Genomic DNA, 22,472 nt, shown 5'->3' on the forward strand with positions numbered 1-22,472 from the left:
AGACTGAAGCCTTTCTCAGAGACAACTCTTAACATCCTTTTCTCTTGAGACGGATCCGAAGTGGGAGCCATCAATGTACAACTCTAGCTCTAGTACATCTTTCATAATTCTCTTGTTCCTTACATATAGTCAAAGACTATAAGAAGACTTCATTGTATAAATAATATATATATATAATGTCATATCTCTTTTTGTCTCTTTCTCTTGCATTCTCTCTTTTTTTACCCCTCCTCATTTAGGCTGTAAGAGAAAAGTTGGAGCCAGACGATGCTTTGATGTATGAAGAAGACCTGGATGATGAAGACGGTGTTGAAGCAGAATTTGAGGAAACGATGAAATTAAAACTGCTGCGTAGAATCGCCTCCCTAGCATCCAAACTGAGGGAGTTTATTGGCAACATGATAACCACCACTGGAAAAGTTGTTGTTACAATTTTACTTGGTTCAGCAGGTTGGTGCATTTGAAAAATTTCCTCCAGAGCCCATTAGATTATGCATTTAACAAATGAGTTTTCAGCGCTTTGGCACCTGCGGGAATAACAATGGAAATTTTTAAGGGAAAAGAAATTGCTGCTGATTTTATTTAAATTAACTTTTTGGCAGGCATTGGAATACGCTGAGTTGCTTATTTTTTTTTTTGTGCTACTACGACTACGTGGACCTATCATTCCATATATGACTTTTACATTTTCTGTTATAACCAAATGGTGAGTGGTTGCATATTATAAGTGACAATAACATGAATTTATAGGTTTGGTACTGTCAGTTCCAAGTGTAAAAAGGAACTGTATTTGCATAGCCTTTAAAAAAAAGAGAGAATGAAAGAGAGAGAGAAAGGGAGAAAGAAAGAGAGAGAAAGAGAAAGGCAGAGAAAGAGAAGGAAGGAAAGGAAAGAGAGAAAGAAAGAAAAGTGATTAATAGGTGAACCACGCAGGGTGTAACGAAAGTGATATCAGACTTCACAATGATTTTTGATGTGACTTCAGTGTTGGTTGGTAGAAGTAGCTTTTTTGATATGATACAGTAACATTGTATATAACATTTTCTTTAGTAATACATAATCAGCTACAGAGAGAAAAGAAGCACACAAAATTGTTGTTGGTTGTAGTAAATTAATTGAACATACGTTCCTGCAGTTGTAAATTAGTATTTATCTGCCTACTGTGGTGTTTGAACAGGATCCCTACATATGAAGTATAAGTGTATACGTAACACAGAAGTATGCTGGAATATAAAATATAAAAAGGTGGTATACAAGTGTGTTAGATGACAAGGACAGGACTGATGTGGATTTTTTGGTAAGGCAGGCTCTTTCACTAATGCAAACTCGTCTGACAGCCCTACACGTAGCCAAATTCAAAGTAATAAATCTAAAAAGGGGAAAAAATAGGCTATGTGGATCACTGTGGAGAATGACATCAGGGAAGGGAGATGCCATGAAAAAGAATGGCTAACAGGTATAGGCAAATGAAAATTATTTCAGTGCCTTTCTTAAGTTGCATGAGTATAAACAAAACATAACCCATGGAGGACGAAGCAGAAGTATCACACACAAGTGGTAGGAGGCATTTTCTTCAGGGTGGCATTGGGCAACTTGTCTGCGTAATTCCAAAACACACTGAGGACTGGGAGGTGTTCAAAGGAAAGTTACAAAAAGAGCTTGAGGTCTGGGAAGCCTATATTCCAGAGAGAGACCTCAAGCTTAATTAGTTAAATACTTCCTTATTCACTGTGCCAAGAAAAAAAATATATATATATACGAATGATGGTTTGATTGCAGTCTTAAAGTACTGACAAGGGTACAAAGAACCTACATATTTGTGGCAGACATTTAATCTAGCAGAAGTTATAATGTGATCCAATAGTTAAAACAATTTGAGACCGGAAATAAATTTTGAATTTTTCACAGCCAGAGTAATTTGCCATTATAAACAACTTATTTACGGATATCGCATATTCTCCTTCTCCTAAAGTGTTTAAATTAAGACAAAGTATCTCTTTGAAGGAAGAAAAGATATAGCTATAGGCTTGAGGCAGAAATTACTGGGTAGAATTGTATATCCTGCGTTACTGTGACAGTCAGAATAGATGATCCCTGCGGTTCTGTCATGCTTTTAAAATTGCAAGCCTATGGAAAAGCCAGCAGATTATATGCCAGAGCAGAAACAAACACCCTAGGCTAAAGACATGGTCTGAAGCATGATGTAAAAGGTTGCAAGAATGAAACTCAAGCAAATTTACCATGGGTAAGGATCCTTATAGTACACATTTTGCCTAGCATCCCATGCTTGTGGCCAGCTTTTGACAATTTCTGCCATTAAATTCCAGAGTGAAGCCCCCTGCCTTCTGAGACCCTTTCTGTCCCCTGCTGCCTTGCAAGGACTTGCAAGGACTCTGCTCCATAAAGGCTGGGGACAGAAATGTTTGGGGCTACCATTTGGGCATGTCATAAGTCTGTCAGGGACTGATCCTGACCCCTGGAGCACACACAGCAAAGGTAGCTGTGGCCATACCGGAGCCACGGGGCACCGGGAACCTGCAGATCTGTCCTGAAGGAAGGCAGCGTTCAGATGCACTAGTAAAGAAGTTAAAAATAAGTGGGGGCAGCCATCCCTACATAGTTCTCTACATAGTTCTCTTAGCTTCAGTACTGTTACTTCAGTGACAGCACTAAACTGCTAAGCTGGATGTAAGCTGTCTATATCATTTTCTCCTGGTTTCCACTCCTGGACGTGTATATCTTTCGTGCTTCATCATTTCTTTTGTGGGATACATACAGAGCATCGGATCTCCTTCACCAATCAGACATTTTCACAAGTGAAATACTCTTGTTACTTGTGTAAGAGCAAAATCAATATACATAGGTAAGACAGCAGAGTACTTTTCATATGCAAATTACAAGTTTCTATGAGTTAAAAAGTCAAAAGAATAAAAAATCTACTGAATATTTTCTAGATACCTTTTATTTTCAGTATATGTATCAGTTTTTTTTCATTTTTAATAACTCAAGATATCTCAAGATTTATATGACAAGGCTTTTCACTGTTCATCCATCATGCAATTTTAGCATCTTGTACTTGCAGTTCATTTTGAAATCCAATATGCCAGTGCTCTCAGGCACAGTGTCTCCATTGGCTGGCCTTGCGGCCACATTTCTGGCTTTCTCCATGCTTTGCAAAACATCTTTACAAATGTGAGAGAAGATTTCATCTTGGAGCAACAAAGGTACAGAATAAGTGAATCAAGAAAAAAAAAAAAAAAAGAAAAAGATCCTTTTAGTCTCCCAGCTAACAGCAGTCTTAAGAGCTAATTCTAATAATTAGCATAAACCTAACTAGATTAAGTTGTTTAATACGCTTGTCAGACATAAGTATTAACTAAATGCTGGTGTTTCCCACACTTTTCCAACCCTTCACATTTTTGTTTGACAGGTATGATGGTGCCATCTTTGACCTCAGCTGTGTATTTCATTGTATTTTTGGGCCTGTGCACATGGTGGTCCTGTTGCCAAGTATTTGATCCGCTGATATTCAGCTGTCTGTGTGTATTAATGGCTATATTCAGTGCGGGGCACATAATTGGACTTTATCTGTACCAGCTACAGTTCTTCCAGGAGGTTGTTCCACCAAAAGATTTCTACGCCAGGTGAGAGAAATCCCTTTCTTGTTTAGTTGTGGACATATGATGCAATGCTCTGTTACCACATGTCGATGCGGATGGTCTTCCACATAATGCTTTGACAAGTTTTCTGTGTAACTTTGGGAAACATCATGTTCAGTCTTTGAAGAGTGGAAGCAAAACAGGCTGAATATTTTGGATGATACAATGGTGACAGTCCTGTCTGGGCAATTGTATACAGAGGGCTGGGGCAGGTTAGGAGGGCAAGGTGATTTTATTATTATTATTTTATATTTTTTTTATTTTTTATTTTAGTGAGGCTCAAATGTGAGTGAGAAGGATTTGACTAAGACAGGAGATAAAGGAAACCAGTGGCAGTATTGATGCAAAGGCAGTGTATGCATGTACATTTTTGTTAGAGGAAAAGAAATATTCTGAGGTCTAACATAGTAGTGTCTTAACTGAGGCAAAATGAATGTGTGGCACCATCCTTGTGTGCAGAGACTGAGGGCTGCTGTGGTACTTCATCTGCTGTGCATAATACTAGACTGTTAATATAAAAATTCTCTGTGGTCATGCAGAACATGCTGATCTTATGTTCATACCAACAGCTGCATCACTTCTGGGTCAAAAAGCAAATTAATTTCTAGTTACTGCCGCAGTAAATATTGAATGGATGTGACTTTGCCGACCCTTTAATTTTTTTATGTGCTTTTATACTGAAGTCTAAAAGAAGATGAAGTAATGGATGTGTTTTATTCCTTACTATTTTTTTTCCTGCTGAATTATGACTGCAAATTGTTTTAATGGTATGTGTTTATAGTCCTGTAGTGTTTCCTTAAATTAAATTAAGTATAAAACTTATTTTTATTTCTAGTAAGCCTATTGTTCCTTATAAGTATTATAAGTTGAAAGTGAAGGGATATCAGACGTACCGGGGTGAATCAATTAATGATTTATATCTCAGTGTACTTCATTAAGAGCAGTAAAAATGAGCTGCTTAGCTACAGTAGTTGGTACTTTAATATTTATTTTGACATTTTATTTAGTACAGATTAATAAATGTGTGTTCTGTCATGTTGGAATTGCTGACTGGAGGAGGCTGATTTTGGAGGGCATAGCATTACCTGGAAAATCAGAAAAGGTCTACTTCGTTTACGTTCTTTTGTGCCACCTAGAGGTCAATATAGGAGAATGGATGATTTCTAGCAGTTCTGAGTTGCTAAAATATTCACAACTTCCCTAAAATCTTCATGTTACTTTCTCTGTGTATTAATAAAGAAACAAAAATTCTTATCTATCTACATATGAAGTTATCATCTCACAATGTTTTATCACCAGACAGCAGTAAAACTTTATCTGGAGAGGAAGTATGTTTCACAACATTTTTGCTATAAAAAATCTTCAGATGCATCATTTGTAAAAGTTCTTTTCTTCATTTTAATATTTTTGTTATTAATTTTAACTTCCTTTAATTTTCAATTAATTTAGTCTCAAGCTTAGTTCCTATGTTAGGTTATTTTTGTAAATTTTACAGATTATGATTAAATTTCATTCAGTGAAAATATAGCACTTTGTATTAGTCACTATTTTTTGAAATGAGAAGTAAGATTGCAAAAAAATTATCTTCAATGAAGCACCTTCAGAGTGTGGATAAAAAAAATTCTCATGTTGGGCTTTGGAACATTTATTGATCTTGCTAGTTTTTGTAAGCAAAAATCATGTAATCTTATTGTTGACTTCCTCTTGAAATGGTACTGTTGTGTACTGTCTTTTATACATATAACATGAAGAACTGATGTTCTAAATTACATAGGAAATTGTATTGGAACGTGACTTCAACAGGAGGTGTAGTGATTATATTCTTTCTTTACTCGTGGTTTGTGTGTGAATTTTCTTTGATCTGCTTTTAGGGAGAGGTGATTGAAGAGCATCAAGACAGGTGTTACCAGTGCTTGGAGGTTGCAAATCTGAGTGTCAGAAAAGCCACTAATAAGGTTTTTAATGATTAGAGTAGGACTTGGATGTAAGCAGAGGCTGGAGGAGAGGAAAATGAGAGACACATACTGGAATGGTACAGAAAAAGTATTTTAGCATTTCTCATCCTAGAAGAAATTTGATACCTTGCTATTTTATCTACCATCTTGGTTTAAAGTGAAGCTAAATATTCAGAGTTCCCTTTAATGTTAGTGGGTGGCTTTCATGGGTAAATTATATGCTGAGAAAAGAATCTGATTCTCAGTATTTTTCTCTGCTATTCTCACCCAGAACATGCTATTGCCTGTTTTTTGCAAAAGGAGAACAAAAGATTGTTCTTATACTTAGCTGTATGAACTCTCCTTATTTAGTTGAAAAATATTCACTGTATGCAAAAATTTGCAACAGGTACATGTAATTGCATGTGTTAGCTTTAGGGCCATTATAAATAGACCTTTATCTGTAAATGAAGGGGAAAGGAAACATAAAGAAGGGCTTTTATTTCTCTGGGAAGTTTTGAGGGCTTGTCCCCCAGGCTAAACTCTCCTCGGATGCAAAGACAGATGTGAAAATTACTGCTGTTGGGCTATTGGTGTATATTTTTTCTCTTTGCAGAGCATAAGGCATGTTTCTGCTCCACAAAAAAAGTGTTGTCTCTGAATACTTATGCATTCAGTTCACCACTGTGTCGATTGATTTCAGACTAGATTGTTAAATTATACGTAAACAAGCTGGAAAATTCTCAAGTTAATATTTTCCAGCTTAGGTTTGCATCATGCTTGTGCTGCTTCTTCCTTTTAAAAATGCTTCCACTCAGAATTCAGCAGCTGTGACTGCAAGAAGTGACTGAACAGTGTCACCAGAGGAAAGTAGTTTTCTTGAAAGGGGGTGGTCTGAAATAAAACCAGGGAAATATATCCCCTCTGGTGAACTTAGATGTTTTGCCCTGGAACCTTATGGGATTCTGTAAGCAAACTACCTCCACCGCTGCCCTGCAATAGGATATTGTGATAACACAGCCCTATGTATTTGCCTTATTGCTGTTATCAAACGTAAAGACACTGATCTTCTTCTACAAAGTTTGAAATCTACTATAGTGACTTTCTGGTTTTGCTATGGACATACAGAAATGACATAAGCACAAACACACACTTAAATGCCATCCAGTGTGCAATGGAGTCTGCAGATTGAAGAATATATAGGGTACTGAAAATCTGAAGTATAGCCGATGTGTCAGGGATAGGCACACTAGTGGTGAGCTTTTATGAAGCTTCCTCTGCTGCTTACAGTCTTTCTTCTGCAGACCAGCCCATAGTAGAGAAGTGAGTAGCTGTCATTCAAGGCAATGCCCTGACTGCCTTGGAAAGAGTGGTCCTAAATGGCTCAGGGGGACTGGTGTCAATAAGGCCAAATTGGCCTCTCCGTTAGGTGTTATCTAGTTGCTTAAGTTAACACTGGTTATATGCTAACCCACCTCTGCCAAATAAAGTGTTCGCGCTCCTTCTATATCCCCATTTAAAATATTGACCTTCTGTGTTGACTTGCTGCTCTGTTGCCGATTGGTGATTTGCAGAGGTGGGAAAACAATAGCAAGAAGCATCCATTTAAAACAAAATTCTGAAAATATCATATTTCTGCCATAAAATTCATTTCACCTGATTTAATAAAAACAAGTCAATGAGCTAAAATGACTTTGGAAATTATGTACACGGTGTTACAGCCTGAAAAAATATGCAATAATGTTTGCCATTTTTCAGATTGCTGCCTCCTTTCTTCCTGATGATGTTTATTTTGGCAAAAAGGATGTAATTAGGGCAATGATAAGGCCTTGCCAACATGAAGAAATAAGATCAGTGCAGTGGTATGAAGTTTATCCTGAGTTAGTAAAGTTATTCCTGTCCAAAACTTTGTTTGTGAGTGTGTTTGTTTCAAGATCCAGTAATCAGATGTAAGTTAAAACCTATGTGCTTTCTTAGAGTTTTAGATCTGTCTTACATGGTGTTTAGTTTTCAGGCAAGTAATGTTTGAAAAAGTAAAAATGGTGTCATCTGTGGGAAGTCATCACGCTTATGAAGTGAGGCAAACCTGGAAGTCCAGGGAGTGTCAGCCACTTGACAGTAGGACATTACTTCACAACTTCTTTAAGTGAATGGGAATTTGGAATTACACAGCTGATAGCTTCATTGCAATCTGAATGGGAAAGTCTAATCTAAGGCTGTCTTTTCAACAGGAAATTTTGTTCTGAAGGGTGCCTATAAATCTCTTCAAGGAGAGGATTTTTAAATAGGGTTTGTGGTGATGATTAGTAACAAGCTTTGGTAAGACAGAGTGTTTGAAGTTCATTTATGTATCTTATATTAAGCTGCCCTTTGGCTGGGACAGCTTTTGTGCCTTCTGACTGATTTTTTTTCAGTCACTTACCACCATGGCACTACAACACCCACTGCAAGTGCACAGACCTCTGGAGACGTGCAGTACAAGGATACTGCTCTGCCCTTGTTCCATTTCCATCTTCCTCTGTCAGCAAAGGCACACTTTGTGCTTGCAGAGTGAGTTCCAAACCATGGCGTGCTGGCCACTGCTTTTGTCACTCTGATTGGTTTGGGTTTGAGAACAAGGATTTCTCTCTTGCAGAACTTAGCTAATCGATCTTATTCTTATGAGAGTTTTGCAGCTGAATTTCATATTAGCTATGTAATGCACCACAGCATAGGAGACTGTTAATACCACTTAGAAGGCTTTAGTTTATGTGCTTTCTTAGAGCTTTATCTTCAGTTTCATTATCTGTATATTTTTTAATTATCTTGCAAAGGAATTGAATGATTCTGTTAACAGCTTAGAAATGCAAGTTCAGATTACTGTTGACAAAAGACAGCAATCATCCTTGCTATTATTGTAATCACTTTCTAAACTATGAGGTAGCCCAGGGCAAGTGCAGCTCTGAATTGTGTGATTCTGCAAAGGATGTTTTATCCAAGGTTTTTGTGCACTATACAAAGCAAGTTTCTCAATATAATGTTAGAAAACACTTCTGTACTACACAGTAAACAGTCCATTTTCTATCAGCTGAACCTTTAGAGTCCTCATTATAATATAATTTCATATTAACTACCTAATAATCTATATCTGGTGTCCAAAAATATTCAAAGACTGCCACAGTTGAGACAATCTTTCCCATGTGTTTGCTTTTGTTTAATGTGGGATGGGTACGTTCACTAGCCTTTCCTTTGGTAGGAGCATTTGTCTCCTCTCTACAGGGATACTATTTTTTTCAAAAAGAAAAAGAGCTTAGATTTTCATAAGATTGAGAAAACTGTTACTTTTTTGTCAGATATAATTGAAGCTGACCAGATTTCATTAGGAAAAGGTCATATATAAAAGCTCTTGTGCATGGGCAGCGCAACTGCACAAACTTTATTTCTGAAAACCAGACTCCAATCTCATGAGCAACCATGGAAGATAACAATGAGTGGACAGTTGAGACTGTTCGTTACAACAAAGTAGAGCAATACAACAGGATTAAGATGGGGAAAAAATCAGAACAAGAACAAGAAAGCTTGGAGGAGGAGATCTGTAACAGTTCTTGATGGCTTCAATTTATAATGAAATCTATTTTAAATATACACAAGATAAACTATATCTTAAAATCTGAAAAATTGTTGATATTGCTGTTACTCAATTAATGTAGCTACATAAAGAGGGTTTTTAGGTAAGTTCAAGTTGAAAACTGGGACATCCTCTAGGGAAACTTTTTTGGAGTTGCTTATTTTTTATTTTTTATTTTAAGCTAGGTTTTCAGCTGATGCCATTTCTTTTTGATTGGTAAAGAAGACCACATAACCCAGTTTCAGTCAGTGTAGTGACCAGGGTCTTTGTCTTAAAATATTCCCACGAATCATACCCTGGATTTCTGAATTCAGACTTTTATTTACTGGAACAGTAAGAACTGGGGGTGTTTTGGAAGGTGGAGATGCTTTACATTCTTCCCGTGGACCCAGACAGACAGGCATAATGTGGAATGAGTGGACTTAATGGGAGTCCTAGGGAAGTGGGAAAGTTCTCTATGACCTGGAGCATTTCCATTTCAACAGTCAGTTGCTGATGGAGGCAGAAACAGAATACTAGGAAAAAATAGCTGCTCTTAAAGCACTTGAAGCCAAGTGCTGAAACTCATTATTATATCTTCATTTATGCCTGCCCTGCCTGTTATCTGCCCTCCCTCCCAATGAAAGCCCAAGCCCATTTGGTTAACATGAAAAAAAGAAGGGACAAGGAGTACTGTCTTAGATTTAGGCAGCTCTGAGGAATCATTTATATTTGTTCCCATAAATTTCATTGTTATAATGCTTCAGATGTCTGTCACTCACAGAAAATTTTCACAATGTGTCCATGGGAAAACCTTGGGAAAATGAGTTATTCTTCTACAAGTAAAAAATACAGTTTATAAAAATAAAATAAAAATAAAAAAGGGAGGGTGCAAACTTTTGCTAAATCCCCAAGTAAAAAGTCAATTACCGCTCACCTTCAGAAGCACTTTTCATTATGAACTACCTGAACTGTAGTTCAGAATAGGCAAAAGTGAAATCTCAGCCATACAGACGTGATGGTTCTCTGTTAATTAGCAGTGCAGGAGACCCATGGTGGGGGTAATCCTGACTGCACAGTGAAAGGTGCTGCAGTCCTGCTCCTCTCTGTGCTCTTGCAGCTAGAGGCAGTCCCACTTGGAGCTTCCACTGTCCTGCTGCTGTGCATCGCTGCCTGGCTCAGCTGCAGGCTGAGCTAGTGAATTGCAAAGAAATCCCATCAACGGCATAGCAATTTTGCTGATTTGGAGATTTTACAGCAGAGTTCACCCATCTTTACACATAACAAAATCTGTGAGGTTCAAAGCTCATTTTGTTTCATAAAACCCATTTAATTTTCATGTCAGATTTTCTTTCTTTTAAAGAAGGTGAAGGATGCAAACCCATAGCAAGGGGACAGTTCTGTAGCATGTATCATATGTCTGATTTACTCCTCCACACATTTGGTTTCCTGACTGCAATACAAGCTTCACAGTACAGGTTACCTCTTGGCTTTTGACCCCCTCTGCTCCTCTGAAGATACCAGGGAGCCCAGCACATGCAGACCCCTCTCAGAAGGGATCCCCATAGGAAGAGTCTGTCCAAAGTGTGTTTAAAGGTCGACTGGCTTTAAAACTGCAAACAGCATTTTCATCTAAAAGGCTGGGGACTATAGGTTCATTTTCACATAGTTCAATAACTGGTTTTAAAGCTGTCTTTTGTATTCAGTGATCTAGTTAACATCTTCTTTATGCTGTTTCATTACTTGTTGAATGCGATTTATGAACATGAAACAGTGTTGCCACCCTTGATCCCATTCACTTCAACAGATGAAGTTAGCAGTATTTCTCTTCAGTCTCTTCTCACCAGAAATTACAAGGTTTTCATCCCTATGCTCATGGGCTGTGCAAATTCCCCATGAGGCTTTGAACTTTGAATGGGCTGTCTAGCCCCTACTTCACTGAACAAGGAAGGTAAATAAAATGGCAAGTGAAGTTGCATAAACCTAGTGAAGAAATTTTATTTTTATTGATAGCTAGTAACAACAGGCTGCTCTGAAATAGGTGGATTAGCAATACTATCCTCTACATCATTTACAGGACACCTATAGCCAGGGATGATGAGTCGTTACCTGAAGTAATGACAGCACAGCAAAAGAGTTGCAAATAAGAGTTAAAAAAAGGAATAATGGAAAATTCATAGGAAGTCTTCTAAACTTCTCCATTAAGTTTGTTTCGTCTTCCTATGAGGAAGAAGTACTGGTTCCTAACATACCTTAATATTCTTTCATTCCTTTTCAGTGTTTTACTTCACTGGAACAGGCTGGTGTGGGTTATATCAAAAACTGCTCAAGGTGACTGACAAAGAAAGGGTCCTATTTACTGAATCTGGCTCAGGATTTCATTTCAAAATTATCTTTTTACGAGACTGAAAAATAATTTAATTTTTGCCTGTTCTGAGTTTCTCACTGTTAGCCGTCCCAATAGTACTGTCTAGAAAATCCAAATGCAACAGGAGAACCACTGGTGGTGTTCCCAGTCAGGTGCAGCAAGAAAGTCTTGGAGGTATTGCAAACCTGCTCAGTCCTGTGAGATTTCCAGCTTCGTGTCTGCCACACAGGCACTCAGAGGTTCATCCAAAATGAGTTCACCTCTTTCAGTGCTTATTCAGAAGAAAATCCTTGGAGATTTGCTTATTAGTGGGCATGTAATAGATGTGCATGCTGTGCTTGCTTTATAGCAGAGTTGTACTCAGCATTGAGTTAAAATTGTTAGCTCAGTTTTTGGTGGAAGTCCAGTAGTGACAACAGGGAAATCAGTGTAAACTTACCAGTTTTACTAGGGAGAATTTGTAGCCCTTGCTGATTTTCACTTGGTTATTAATACCCATCTCTTTTCAGTGCATACCATAGTTCCTTAAAATCAGCAAATTCTTGTTTGTGCCAGGATTTACGGCATGTCTGAAACTCTCTAGGAAAAGCAACAGATGAACTAGTAAGTAGACTGCAGAAATTTTTCTGGCAGTCTGTGCAGTGGCTCTCCACCCTCACAGTGGAGCCGTTGGCATTCACCGTAACTCTTGCCCCACACCAAGTGCCAAATTCAGCCTCAGTAGAAGCAGGCACAACTTTATTCATGGTACTGGTGTTGCACTGCAGGTGATTGACTTCTCTCTGTCTTCCCTTTGACTAGGAAGGGGATGAAAACCAAAAGGCACGCTAAGGCCTTGTAAAGACACCAAGGGATGTAGACCAGATGTACTTTCAAAAACAACGTTCTGCACACAGGAGAGACAGGTTTTCCCTTGTTGGTTCTCGTTAGTGCAGAGGGGGGAGTCTTGGCATTCCCAACAACATGTACTGTATCCGGAAACCTAACTTAGACTGCAAACATAAAATCAGTCACCATTGCATGACATAATGCTGGCAAGTTGCCACTTCTTTGCTGTCTTCTGCCCCCAGATAGCTGTGCATTAATGTAAGAAGAGCAGAAGGTGCCTGCTTCTTCAGATTCATTGAGATGTTGAGGTAGAAGGAATGGAGAGAGGTGACAAAGATTTTAGGAGTGCCACTGTGCCACGACAAATTTGCCTGTTTGACTGAACTGGGTGTGCAATCACTCATCACAGAGCCTTCCCACTTTTGCACCCACTCAGACAACTTGGGCCCAACACACCTCTGTACTAAAAGAAGCCCTGTTCACAGTCAGCAAGAGATGGATCTCACCTTACACACTATGCATCTTATGATTTCCACACTCACACTCAGGTTTGAATACAGGTTCCCTGCCTGTCACAGGGAATGTTCCCTGCCTGTCCACTTGTCCCTGTGTGGACATGCAAGTAATGCCTGTGAAGAAGTGACCCTGTAATTTTCTTTGCTTTGAAAGAGCACAGGTCTGCCTACTATGATCACTAATCAAATGCCTGGGGAAAAAAAAAAAAAAAAAAAAAGGACAGAAAAATAACAAATATAAGAACTCCCCTCCTACCAGATTCAGGTTGTTACTGCTTTGTGGCATTAGCAGGCATGGATTATAAATAGAAAACTTCTCTTGGCACCACAAGCCTGTCTTTACTGTTTTCCTGAGGTCTGTCTGCCAGCCTTTATTTTCATGCTATGGCATGCCCTGGAATTATGATGATAGATATTTAGCACTTATGGAACTCTTTGTGTTTTCAGCTCAATTTATAAATGTTTGCAAAGGAATCATTCCACATTCCTCAGAGGTAGTACAAAAAGCAGTCCTGACTAATCTCCATCAAGCACACACAGGGGAGTCAGTCTTTGTCTGCACAAGAAGCGGTCTACAACAGCTACACTGAACACTCAGAGTGGATGCAATTCATCTCTTGCTTATGTTCATTTAGCTGAAGGTGGTAACTTAAAAACTGAACCAATGAGGTACAGTTTACAACTGATTTAAAAATGGCTGTGTTGCACAGTTTTGGTTGCGCAATTAGTTAATTAGGGATTTTCCCATGCTGTATTGTTTATTTTCCCTTCCCTTCCCTTCCCTTCCCTTCCCTTCCCTTCCCTTCCCTTCCCTTCCCTTCCCTTCCCTTCCCTTCCCTTCCCTTCCCTTCCCTTCCCTTCCCTCTTTCCTTTCTAAAAATAAGTGGGAATCACAATTTATATTTCTGCCTTAGCATATTTGCTATATATAAGAAAAACACTTCTTTGCTCATATTTTCTACTGCAGAATCTCTTAATTTGGGTCTCAATCAACTGCTTTTTTTTTTTTCCAATATGTTTCACTGCCAACTGAGTAAGTGGAAAATCTCTTTATCCTCTTCATGCATCACTGAACCTAGCAGACTGTCCCAATGTGACTGAAAAGTATCATCCTTCCCTTTCAGAGGTGGAAAAATTCCTGAACAGAAAAGTTAGATGAATTGCATAACCCCCCCAGATAGTCAGAGCTTGGACTCAAACTCAAAGTTGTTGGCTGCAGTCTCTGTCCTTAGGTTCCTAGATCACAGACCAAATTACCCCAAAGTTGAAATGAGTGTGGAGCTACATTTTGAAACATTTTCTGTTCTTCTGCATACATTATTCTAAGAGCTGACAGTAAATCTTTTAAACAGGCAGGTGGTTGTGTGGTTGGCTGTTGTACCAGGTCACTTGCACGCTCTGGCCAGGTAGCACCACCCTGCTAAATGCTGGTGCTCACTAGGGCTATTTGAGCATGGTCTGCTTTTCCTAAATGATTCCTGCTGAAGCATTATGCTCAAAGATCTCGCTGCATAAATGCATCCTTCTTCCAGCATCTGAACTTAGGACAAGAAGGTTGTCTGTGGGCTGCACTACCTGTTTGAGTTTTGGGAGCAGGCTGTCCTCCCTTCAGATGCCCTGCTCTGCCTGGGTTATACTTTCTGAGGTCGGACTGTTTTCTCCTGTCCCTTCAGCAGCTCTGCCAACTGACTTTGAGAAACCAATAACCTTAGTTACTAATTGGCACGGACGGATGTTGTTAAGCTGTGCCTCTTGCTGTGTGCTGAGGTGTCCAGGCTCACCCTTTGGCAAAGGGAAACCTTCGTGGCCATGGCCTCTGTGGCAACCTTAGTGCTTCCTGAATTGCCTCCTGTTTGTAGCTGGAATGCTTTGAAAATACCTCCACAAGCAAGTTTCTGGTAGGGGAATGAGCATGGGGTATCTGAATACCTTGGGCCCTATGAGATGTGGGGGCTCCCTGTGGGGAGCTGCAGTCTGGCCCTGCTGTGGCCTTCCTGGGGCAGGGGCTGGTGGCCCCAGGGCTGCTTTCAAAGCAGTGACACTGCAGCTGCTGGTGCAAGAGGGTCATGCTGATGGAGAGACTCTAGCTTTAGGGGCCCTAAAGCAATGTCTTCTGCAGCGTTATCCCCATTTCACCTTCTTGCCATCCTAACTGGTGGTCCTCCCTCTGACGGCAACTCAGCTGTCAGGTTGGGATTAAAGAACTGGGGAAAGATACTGGAGGCGCTGCTTCAGGGTATTTCCTCAGCAGATGTTCACCTCAGGAAGTCCCAGCAGATGTCCCCAAAGGCTACAGCAACATCATTGCTTTTCTAGTTTACTGATGTACTGAAAAGGTCAAGATCAAGATCAACACTCACCAGAAATTCAGAGCACTGCTGAGCTCTACCATGGCTAATGAAACAGTTTGGGGATCCAGAGAGGAAAACCACTGATAAGATAAATATTCTTCATGCCAGGCTTTTGAAGATAGGCTTTGTCTAAGTAACAAGGCATTAATAGACCCACATCTACTATTAGTGATAACAGTGGGAAGTTACTGCCTCTAAGGCAATGAAAGCATACTATGAGCTTTTGGAATAGAGGTCACTACAAAGCTCAATTATTAGATGAAATGTGGTATATTTCACAAATCCTTATGTTCAGACTTAAATTCCTCTTAGGGCAGCTGCTTTATTTCAGATATATGAAGTATTTGAAAGTCTGAAGTTCAGTCATTTTTAATGGATGTCCAGTCCTTAACAGCTTCCAGTCACATAGTCTCAGAGAAAATTCCATTATCTGGTTACTTTAAAAAACAGGTTTTGTAGCAGATACGATTTAACATCCTGTTTTAAAGTTGTTAATTCACTTGAGAGCAAAGTGATTTTATTGTGGCTGCTTATATGGTCCTTTTTTTTTCTCTCAGAATAAAGATTTGTGTTGTATTTGGAGTTTTTGCAAGCTTTTATATAATTCACAACCCTTAAAGCTATCCTTTCTCCTCTGCAGCTTCCTGGATTAATGGCTCATAATTTTTCTCTGTCCTCATTATATGCATGATATTAGCACACAAGTTTTAAATTACTTTTTTTTCTTTTTTTTTTTTTCATGAGGTTTCTCATGCAATAGCTGTGTGTTTGAAATTAGTTTTCCTTTAAAAGAAAAGTCACCGATGTTCAGAAGAGGGTGGGAGATATACCAGGGCTGGTTTTGTCATTGCCAGAAAAGCTTTGATCCAATAGAAGCTATGGAAACCAAGACTTGGTAGAAAATAAATGCATAGACATCTGCTAAAGAGTTATAGAAATATGATGACATTAAAACAAAAGTTAGAATGATCTACTTACCCACCAAGCCTATATTCACTGTATATACGCCTGTATTATAGCGTTGTGATAGCAACACTTTGAAGGAAAACACTTCCAGTCTTCGTTTATGTTTTCAGATATTTCCAAAAAAGTTATTAACTGTTAAGCTGAAATTTATCATAATTCTTCTCAACCCAAACAATCAGATTTTTTTTGTTATTGTTAAGATGGCACAGTTCCATTTAGCCAGTTCTGAATTATCCAAGTCTGAATCAAAGCAGGGTCTAGGTCTTTTAAGCACTAAAAATACTTGCAATGCTTTTTAAAGCTTGTATTACTCAGAAGTGGATAAATTTAATAACTTTCACCCAGCTGTTTACTGAAATCTATGTCTGCGGTATCTCCCTACACAGTTGCCCTACTAAGCCGAGGAGAAGGTGTGGAAGATCAGCTCCATCTCTGTGGATTCTTATGTATAACACAATTTGGAAAGATAAATGCCAGTTTTCCTGTTCATTCTTTTTTTCCATTAAAAAAAAAAAAAGTGAGGCCAAATACCTCTCATTCATCTTAACCCTAATTCTTTGGGATTCTTAACGTACTTCATCCAACTTTCCCAACTCTTTCCTCCCTGTATTTTTCTATTTCTATAAAAGTGTTGTATCAGTGATCATGAGCCCCAGCATGGTCTGAATTCCTGGCATGTAGCCTAGAGAGTAACCAGCTTCTGGAAGGCAAGGATGGACCTGGAGGTACCACAGGACTGTCTGAGTCCTTTCCAACAGCATTTATTTCTTTCAGCATATAGCCAAATGAGGTACTGGCTGGGGGACAGGGATGGCTCACAGGGTTCTCTTAACAGACCTTATGGGTATAATTGTATTGATCAAAACTTGTGTGTAGCTTTGCCATCCAAACACAGAAAACTCAACGGGACAGCTTGAGTGAACAAGAGTCTGCTGACATTTAGAAAGTCTGTGTTAGAGTGGTGGGTTTATTTTCTTTTAGTGGTGGGTTTATTTTCTTTTTTCTTTTTTTTTCATTTTTTCATTTTTTCTTTTTAATATTTGTTGTTGTTGTTTTGGTGTTTTGTTGCTGTTGTTTTCTAATTTATTTATTTTTTATTCTTTCCACCCTTCTCCCCTTCTTCTGCCCAGGGTGTTTACAAATTTGATGGGAGTATGTATCTCCTTTAAGTCAAAGCTTGAATACAGGTTCACACTTCGAGCATTGTTTAGGATTTGGAATACAGTCCTTTCTGTATTTTAAATACTCTTCTTCATTAATCCCTAACTTCAGGCCTGGCTTGTGAAACATGACGTTTTGCCTTTTATCCTTGTATCTTTGTCCTCTTTTCCCCAGGAAAAGAAGATTTCTACACCACTACCCCCCAAAAAGGCTACCTTTTTTCCCCATTTCTAGGAATTTCCTGTTGTTCAATCTTTCCTTCCTTCCTTCCTTCCTTCCTTCATTTAAATTCAGTTGTTCATTTTTTCTCCCCTCCCCTCCCCTCCCCTCCCCTCCCCTCCCCTCCCCTCCCTTCTCCTCTCCTTTCTTCTTCCCTTTCCCCTTCTTTTCTCCTTCTTCTTCTCTTCTTCATCTCTCCTTTTCTTTTCTTGGTTGGCCACTTTTAGCACCTCCATTTCAGGGCTCAGTAAATCAAATGGCAATCCATCTTGATAGTCCGTTCTCCTACCCCAGCCCGAGTCAGCACTCCCTTTTCCTTCTGTGAGGAGAGTGCAGTAACTATGCAATAAAGCCAGATGATATAAAGTTTCAGACAGTTCATAAAACCCAACAGAAATTCTACAACAGAAGTTCTACAAAGATGGATTTCCGAAATCCAGACCAGCACAGCAGAAGTCTCTGATGCCATTGCTGTGAATAACCATTCAGTACTGGCTATAGCAAAAATTCCTGTAATCATAAATACTAAATCAGGAAATACAGCTCCTGAAGTGGCTTGGTGCAGATATTTTCTTCAAACTGTAATCTTCATTGCCCTGTTCTGGATTTAATTTCCAGTCTGCTACCATGTCAAATAGAGTTGCAGACTTGCATCATTGTTTTATTTTATTAGTCTATGGTAAATCTTTTCCTGAAACAGGAAGCAAGTCCTGTGAAGTAATCTTTCCTGCTTAAATCAGTCAGTATTTGTAATGTACATCCAGTTTATGGTGGATAAAGAGCAAATGTTAAAATGTTGAACACAATAACAGGAATATTTGGATGAAGAAGTCTTGAAATAGGTGTGAATGTGTCTTGAAAATTATAAACTATCATCTGTAATTTTATAATTTTCAACAAAATTCAGTGTGTTGGTGTTCTTAGCACAATATTAAAAACATACATTTTTTCCATTCCCAAATTCCATCTTCATTTTATATTATAGTACAAGTTAAATCTTATATTGCAGTATGCATAACTCATGGTGCAGTATACGTATGCATAGTAGCAGCTCTGCATGAGAGAGTTTAGAAAAGAATTTCCATTCAGATCTATTCTATTCTTTTCAGGTCTCTGTACCTTTCTGTTCCTCATTGACAAAGCAACTGTGGAGGTGAGATCATAACTTGCTTGTATTCTCAATGTTGTAACTTCCCACTAAAATCAGTGGTGTAGCGCTGCTAAAATATTAGATCTTGAATTTGCAAATCAATGCACCCACCTAAAAAAAAACAACAACAACAAAAAACACCAAACCAACCAACCAACGAAAAACAAACCAGACAACTAAACAAACAGGCAGCCAATCCACTAAAACTACATTACATTTAGCAACCTTAAAGAAATTTTCATGGTTGTCTTTAAAAAGAGCATTACAACACTTTACACTCATGCCTAAATCATCCAGATAGTTTCTACTTTAATGGATAAATTTACTTGCTAATTAAGACAAATACACAATTCTCAATAAAAATGCACATTGTAATTGCTTCCTTTGACAAAAGATAGCGGAATCACATTTGGTCCAAGATTTCAAACATCCTGCCTTTGCCTCCTACGGAAACAGTAGTTTCTGGCATCTAACAGGTGATGTCCTATTGCATGCAATAGCTGTCCAGATTTCCTTTCTTCCTTTTTCCCTCCCAGTCAACTGATTCCACTCTGTTTTTTTTTGGCCCTATCACCTTGAAAAAAGAATGTTTAAGAATGCAAACAAAAAGTTGAGTGTATTAGGAGAACTCTTGGTTTGTTTCTTCCTTATCTCCAGTCTTTTACAGTTTTTTAGGGTATCAGAAAATCCTGTTTCCTTTCCTTAGTTTTCATGAATGGGGAGCATTTAAAGCTTTGTCATGATATTAACATATGCAGTTAATTTATTGACATAGCCTCGTGTTTCTGACCAGAATGATTTGTAATAGGTGGTGCTTAGGAAAATGCTTGACAAATCTGAATACAGGTTTATGCTTTTTTATGTTTGCAATGAAGGCAATTAACTGAGAGCAAAATCAACCAATTTCTGTCAATATACATCAAGCCCAACTAGAATGTATGAGAACTAAAAACAAAGCAATGTACAGACTCATGAGCAATTACTCCACAGAGGTTCAGCAGGCTCTGGAGAATCCACTGCCCTCTCAGACCCTTCAGAGGAAGCATAATTAACAGGACATGATAAAAGACATTTTCCTGCCACTGTGAATCACTTGTCTTCTTTGATTGAAAGCTCTGAATGATTTTTTATGTGCATTTTGCACATTGTCATGGGTTAGGTTGGGCTCATGAGAAAAGCTGTTGCATGTCTTTTGCTTCCGCTTAGTGAGTCAGAGTAGAGTCTGTAAAACACTGTAAGTTATTACCTTAGAGGCTTTATGAACTTGAATGTTTTTGTTATATTGATGTATTTTGATGCATTTTCATAAGTATTGTATGCAAGGCAGTTGCTTCTGTCACTAAAGTGGCATTATTTACATAATTTTTGTTCCCAGTCCCTAAAAGAAACAGCTGCCAAACTAGGTCAGAATTTTACTACAGTCTCATCCAAAGGTCTTTCATACAAGTTAAAGAAATCACTAAGATATTACATTCATTTCATTCAAATTATATTTTCTGAATCTCCAAACAGTTGAGGTGAACATTGGTAGCCATGTATTTGGGAGTTCTTTGTCTGCCTCCAAAGCCTGTCACATGGTGGGATTCTGTTCTCCTCCCTCCATCTCCACCTCCATCTCCATCACATCCTCTTACCAATGAGCCATCTTCAGAAAATTCAGAGGAACTTAGCGTCATTTTTATAGAATTGGCTAGCATGTTGGGAAGACAAAAGAGACGGAAGGTAGCGGGTGTAAGTTAGGAGGAAATGAAGAAAGCTTAGTTGTCCTTGATTTTTCTTTGTTTGTTTTCTTGTTTTGTTTTGTGTGTTAGTGCATAAAGGTTTTGCGCTGACCAGTTCAGAAACTGCAGGTCTAATAGCAATAAAATAGCTTTCAATATAGCTTTCAAAAAAAGCTTTCAAATAGCTTTTCATCTGCTAATTGACATAAAACTGTCCGAAGAAGCCTGGATATATTTAGATGAACATGTGAATATGGGCTTCTACTCTGATATCTGGGTGGTGTCCAAGTGCAACCTCTAGGCCATGCAAACAGGCGAAAGCTGTGCAGTGTGATGGAGGTGGACTATAGATGTTCTGCCTTGTTGGGTGAGGTTGCTGTAAACTGGGAAGCTCAGAGAAGATACAGGAAAATGACTTCTGGTCTGCTGTGTAGTGAAAAGTAGTGTGAAAAGTAGTATGTAAAGTAGTACACAGAATTGTAGGAAGACGTAGCATGTGGAAAACTCATCTAGACAAAACTATTATAGAAACTAAATGCTATAGGAAATAGTATGGCAATAGAAGATTTGGTATCACTTGAAATTGAGATTGGATGCCTTTCTTAACTATAAACTTTAATCCAACCACAAGTTATTTGTTCAATGCAAGAATTATGGTGTGTCCTATGTTATGCAGGAAGTCAGAATTATTACTTCCCATCCTGGCCTTGGAAGTTACAAGACAAATCCTAGTCTGAAGTCAATTCCTAAAATATCAGTTCATCCAGGATCCAAACTGACAGATACATTTTTACAAAGAAAAAATGTTCCAGCCCATTTTTATGGATGGCAAAATTCATAGACTGAACAGATCTGTAATTAGTCTGTTTGATAATTCTGTATATGAGAAATACATTTAATTTGTTTGGTTAATATAATCATATATGTTCATGCTTTATACCACAACTTACTATTATTGTCAATTATTTTTCTATATTAATGTAATACTAAACTAATGCATGCTGGAGAGCTTTTAGCAATCGGCATAATAGAGTAATAAAATGTGGTACTTTGGCAGCCCCTCAGGTCAACTGTCTGTGAGTATAAAAGGATATTTTTTTTCTGTTTTCAAATAAAATTGAAATTGCTCTTCTGATTTTTGTTAGATATCAAAAGTTGTTTGATGTTGCCTTTTTTTGTGTGTGTGGTGGTTGTTTTTTGTTTGTTCATTTGTTGTTTTTTGTATATTTGTTTTGGTTTTTATGGTCATAGCTTACAGCTTTGTCAGAAAGTCACAGAAGATGAAAGTGCACCTGCCAAAAGGGTGATTCACAGATTCAATAGGAAGCTTTGCTGGGAAAACAAGTGAATGGAGTAGGAACTGGATAGATATCACCCTTTCAAGAACTGCTTTTCACTGTGATGTTTCAGAGCACACCTCAGTCAGACATTCTAGTTCCTTTTGGCTCTTTATAGTTTCTAAAAATTTCCAAATGATTTCTGCTATATGTTTTTAAATAGAATGCGTTTTTCAGAATACTGATGAGGACTTTGAAAAACACAATTTTTGCTTCTTTGCAAGAGTAGAAAAGTGAAGTTATTGCATCTAACAAACCTCCACTTGTTCATGAAGTTAAATGCAGACTTTTGAAGGGTAAACAATTTCCAGTAGTAAATGGTCTTCATGTATTTGTTTTATTTGTCTTCTGTATCCAGACATCCTTGTCTTGTTTGAAATCCAGTTTCCCTAACCTAAGACTCATTCTGGGTTTTCTAATGGCATACATATATGTTGGCGAAGACAAAGTCACACTAAGATCAAAGCTGGAGGCAAATATAGCTGATCCTGATTACTACTGAGCATAATGACATCTTCATGGAATGAAGTATGCAGAACTGAGAAATGCCCTAATATATTTTGCCTACTGTAAATGCTTACAAGTTTTCCAGCAGTTATTCCTGTGTATTTAAAAGCTTTAAATAAGAGAAGATGATTCTATGTCTTTGATAAACGTTCTGCACCAGCAATTCTCAT

The 22,472-nt window shown here is 38.3% G+C and overlaps 1 protein-coding gene across 1 annotated transcript in view; it reads left to right on the forward strand.

Moving 5' to 3' along the window:
• The window catches only part of PIEZO2 (piezo type mechanosensitive ion channel component 2), a 314,668-nt gene that overhangs the window by 185,718 nt on the left and 106,478 nt on the right, over positions 1-22,472 (forward strand). Inside the window, 2 exon segments of the mRNA XM_080580333.1 lie at positions 240-450; positions 3,431-3,644. Coding sequence (XP_080436459.1) covers positions 240-450; positions 3,431-3,644 — 425 coding nt within the window.

This window comes from Anser brachyrhynchus (assembly GCF_964034855.1).
Source record: "Anser brachyrhynchus genome assembly, chromosome: 2".
Classification (NCBI taxonomy): domain Eukaryota; kingdom Metazoa; phylum Chordata; class Aves; order Anseriformes; family Anatidae; genus Anser; species Anser brachyrhynchus.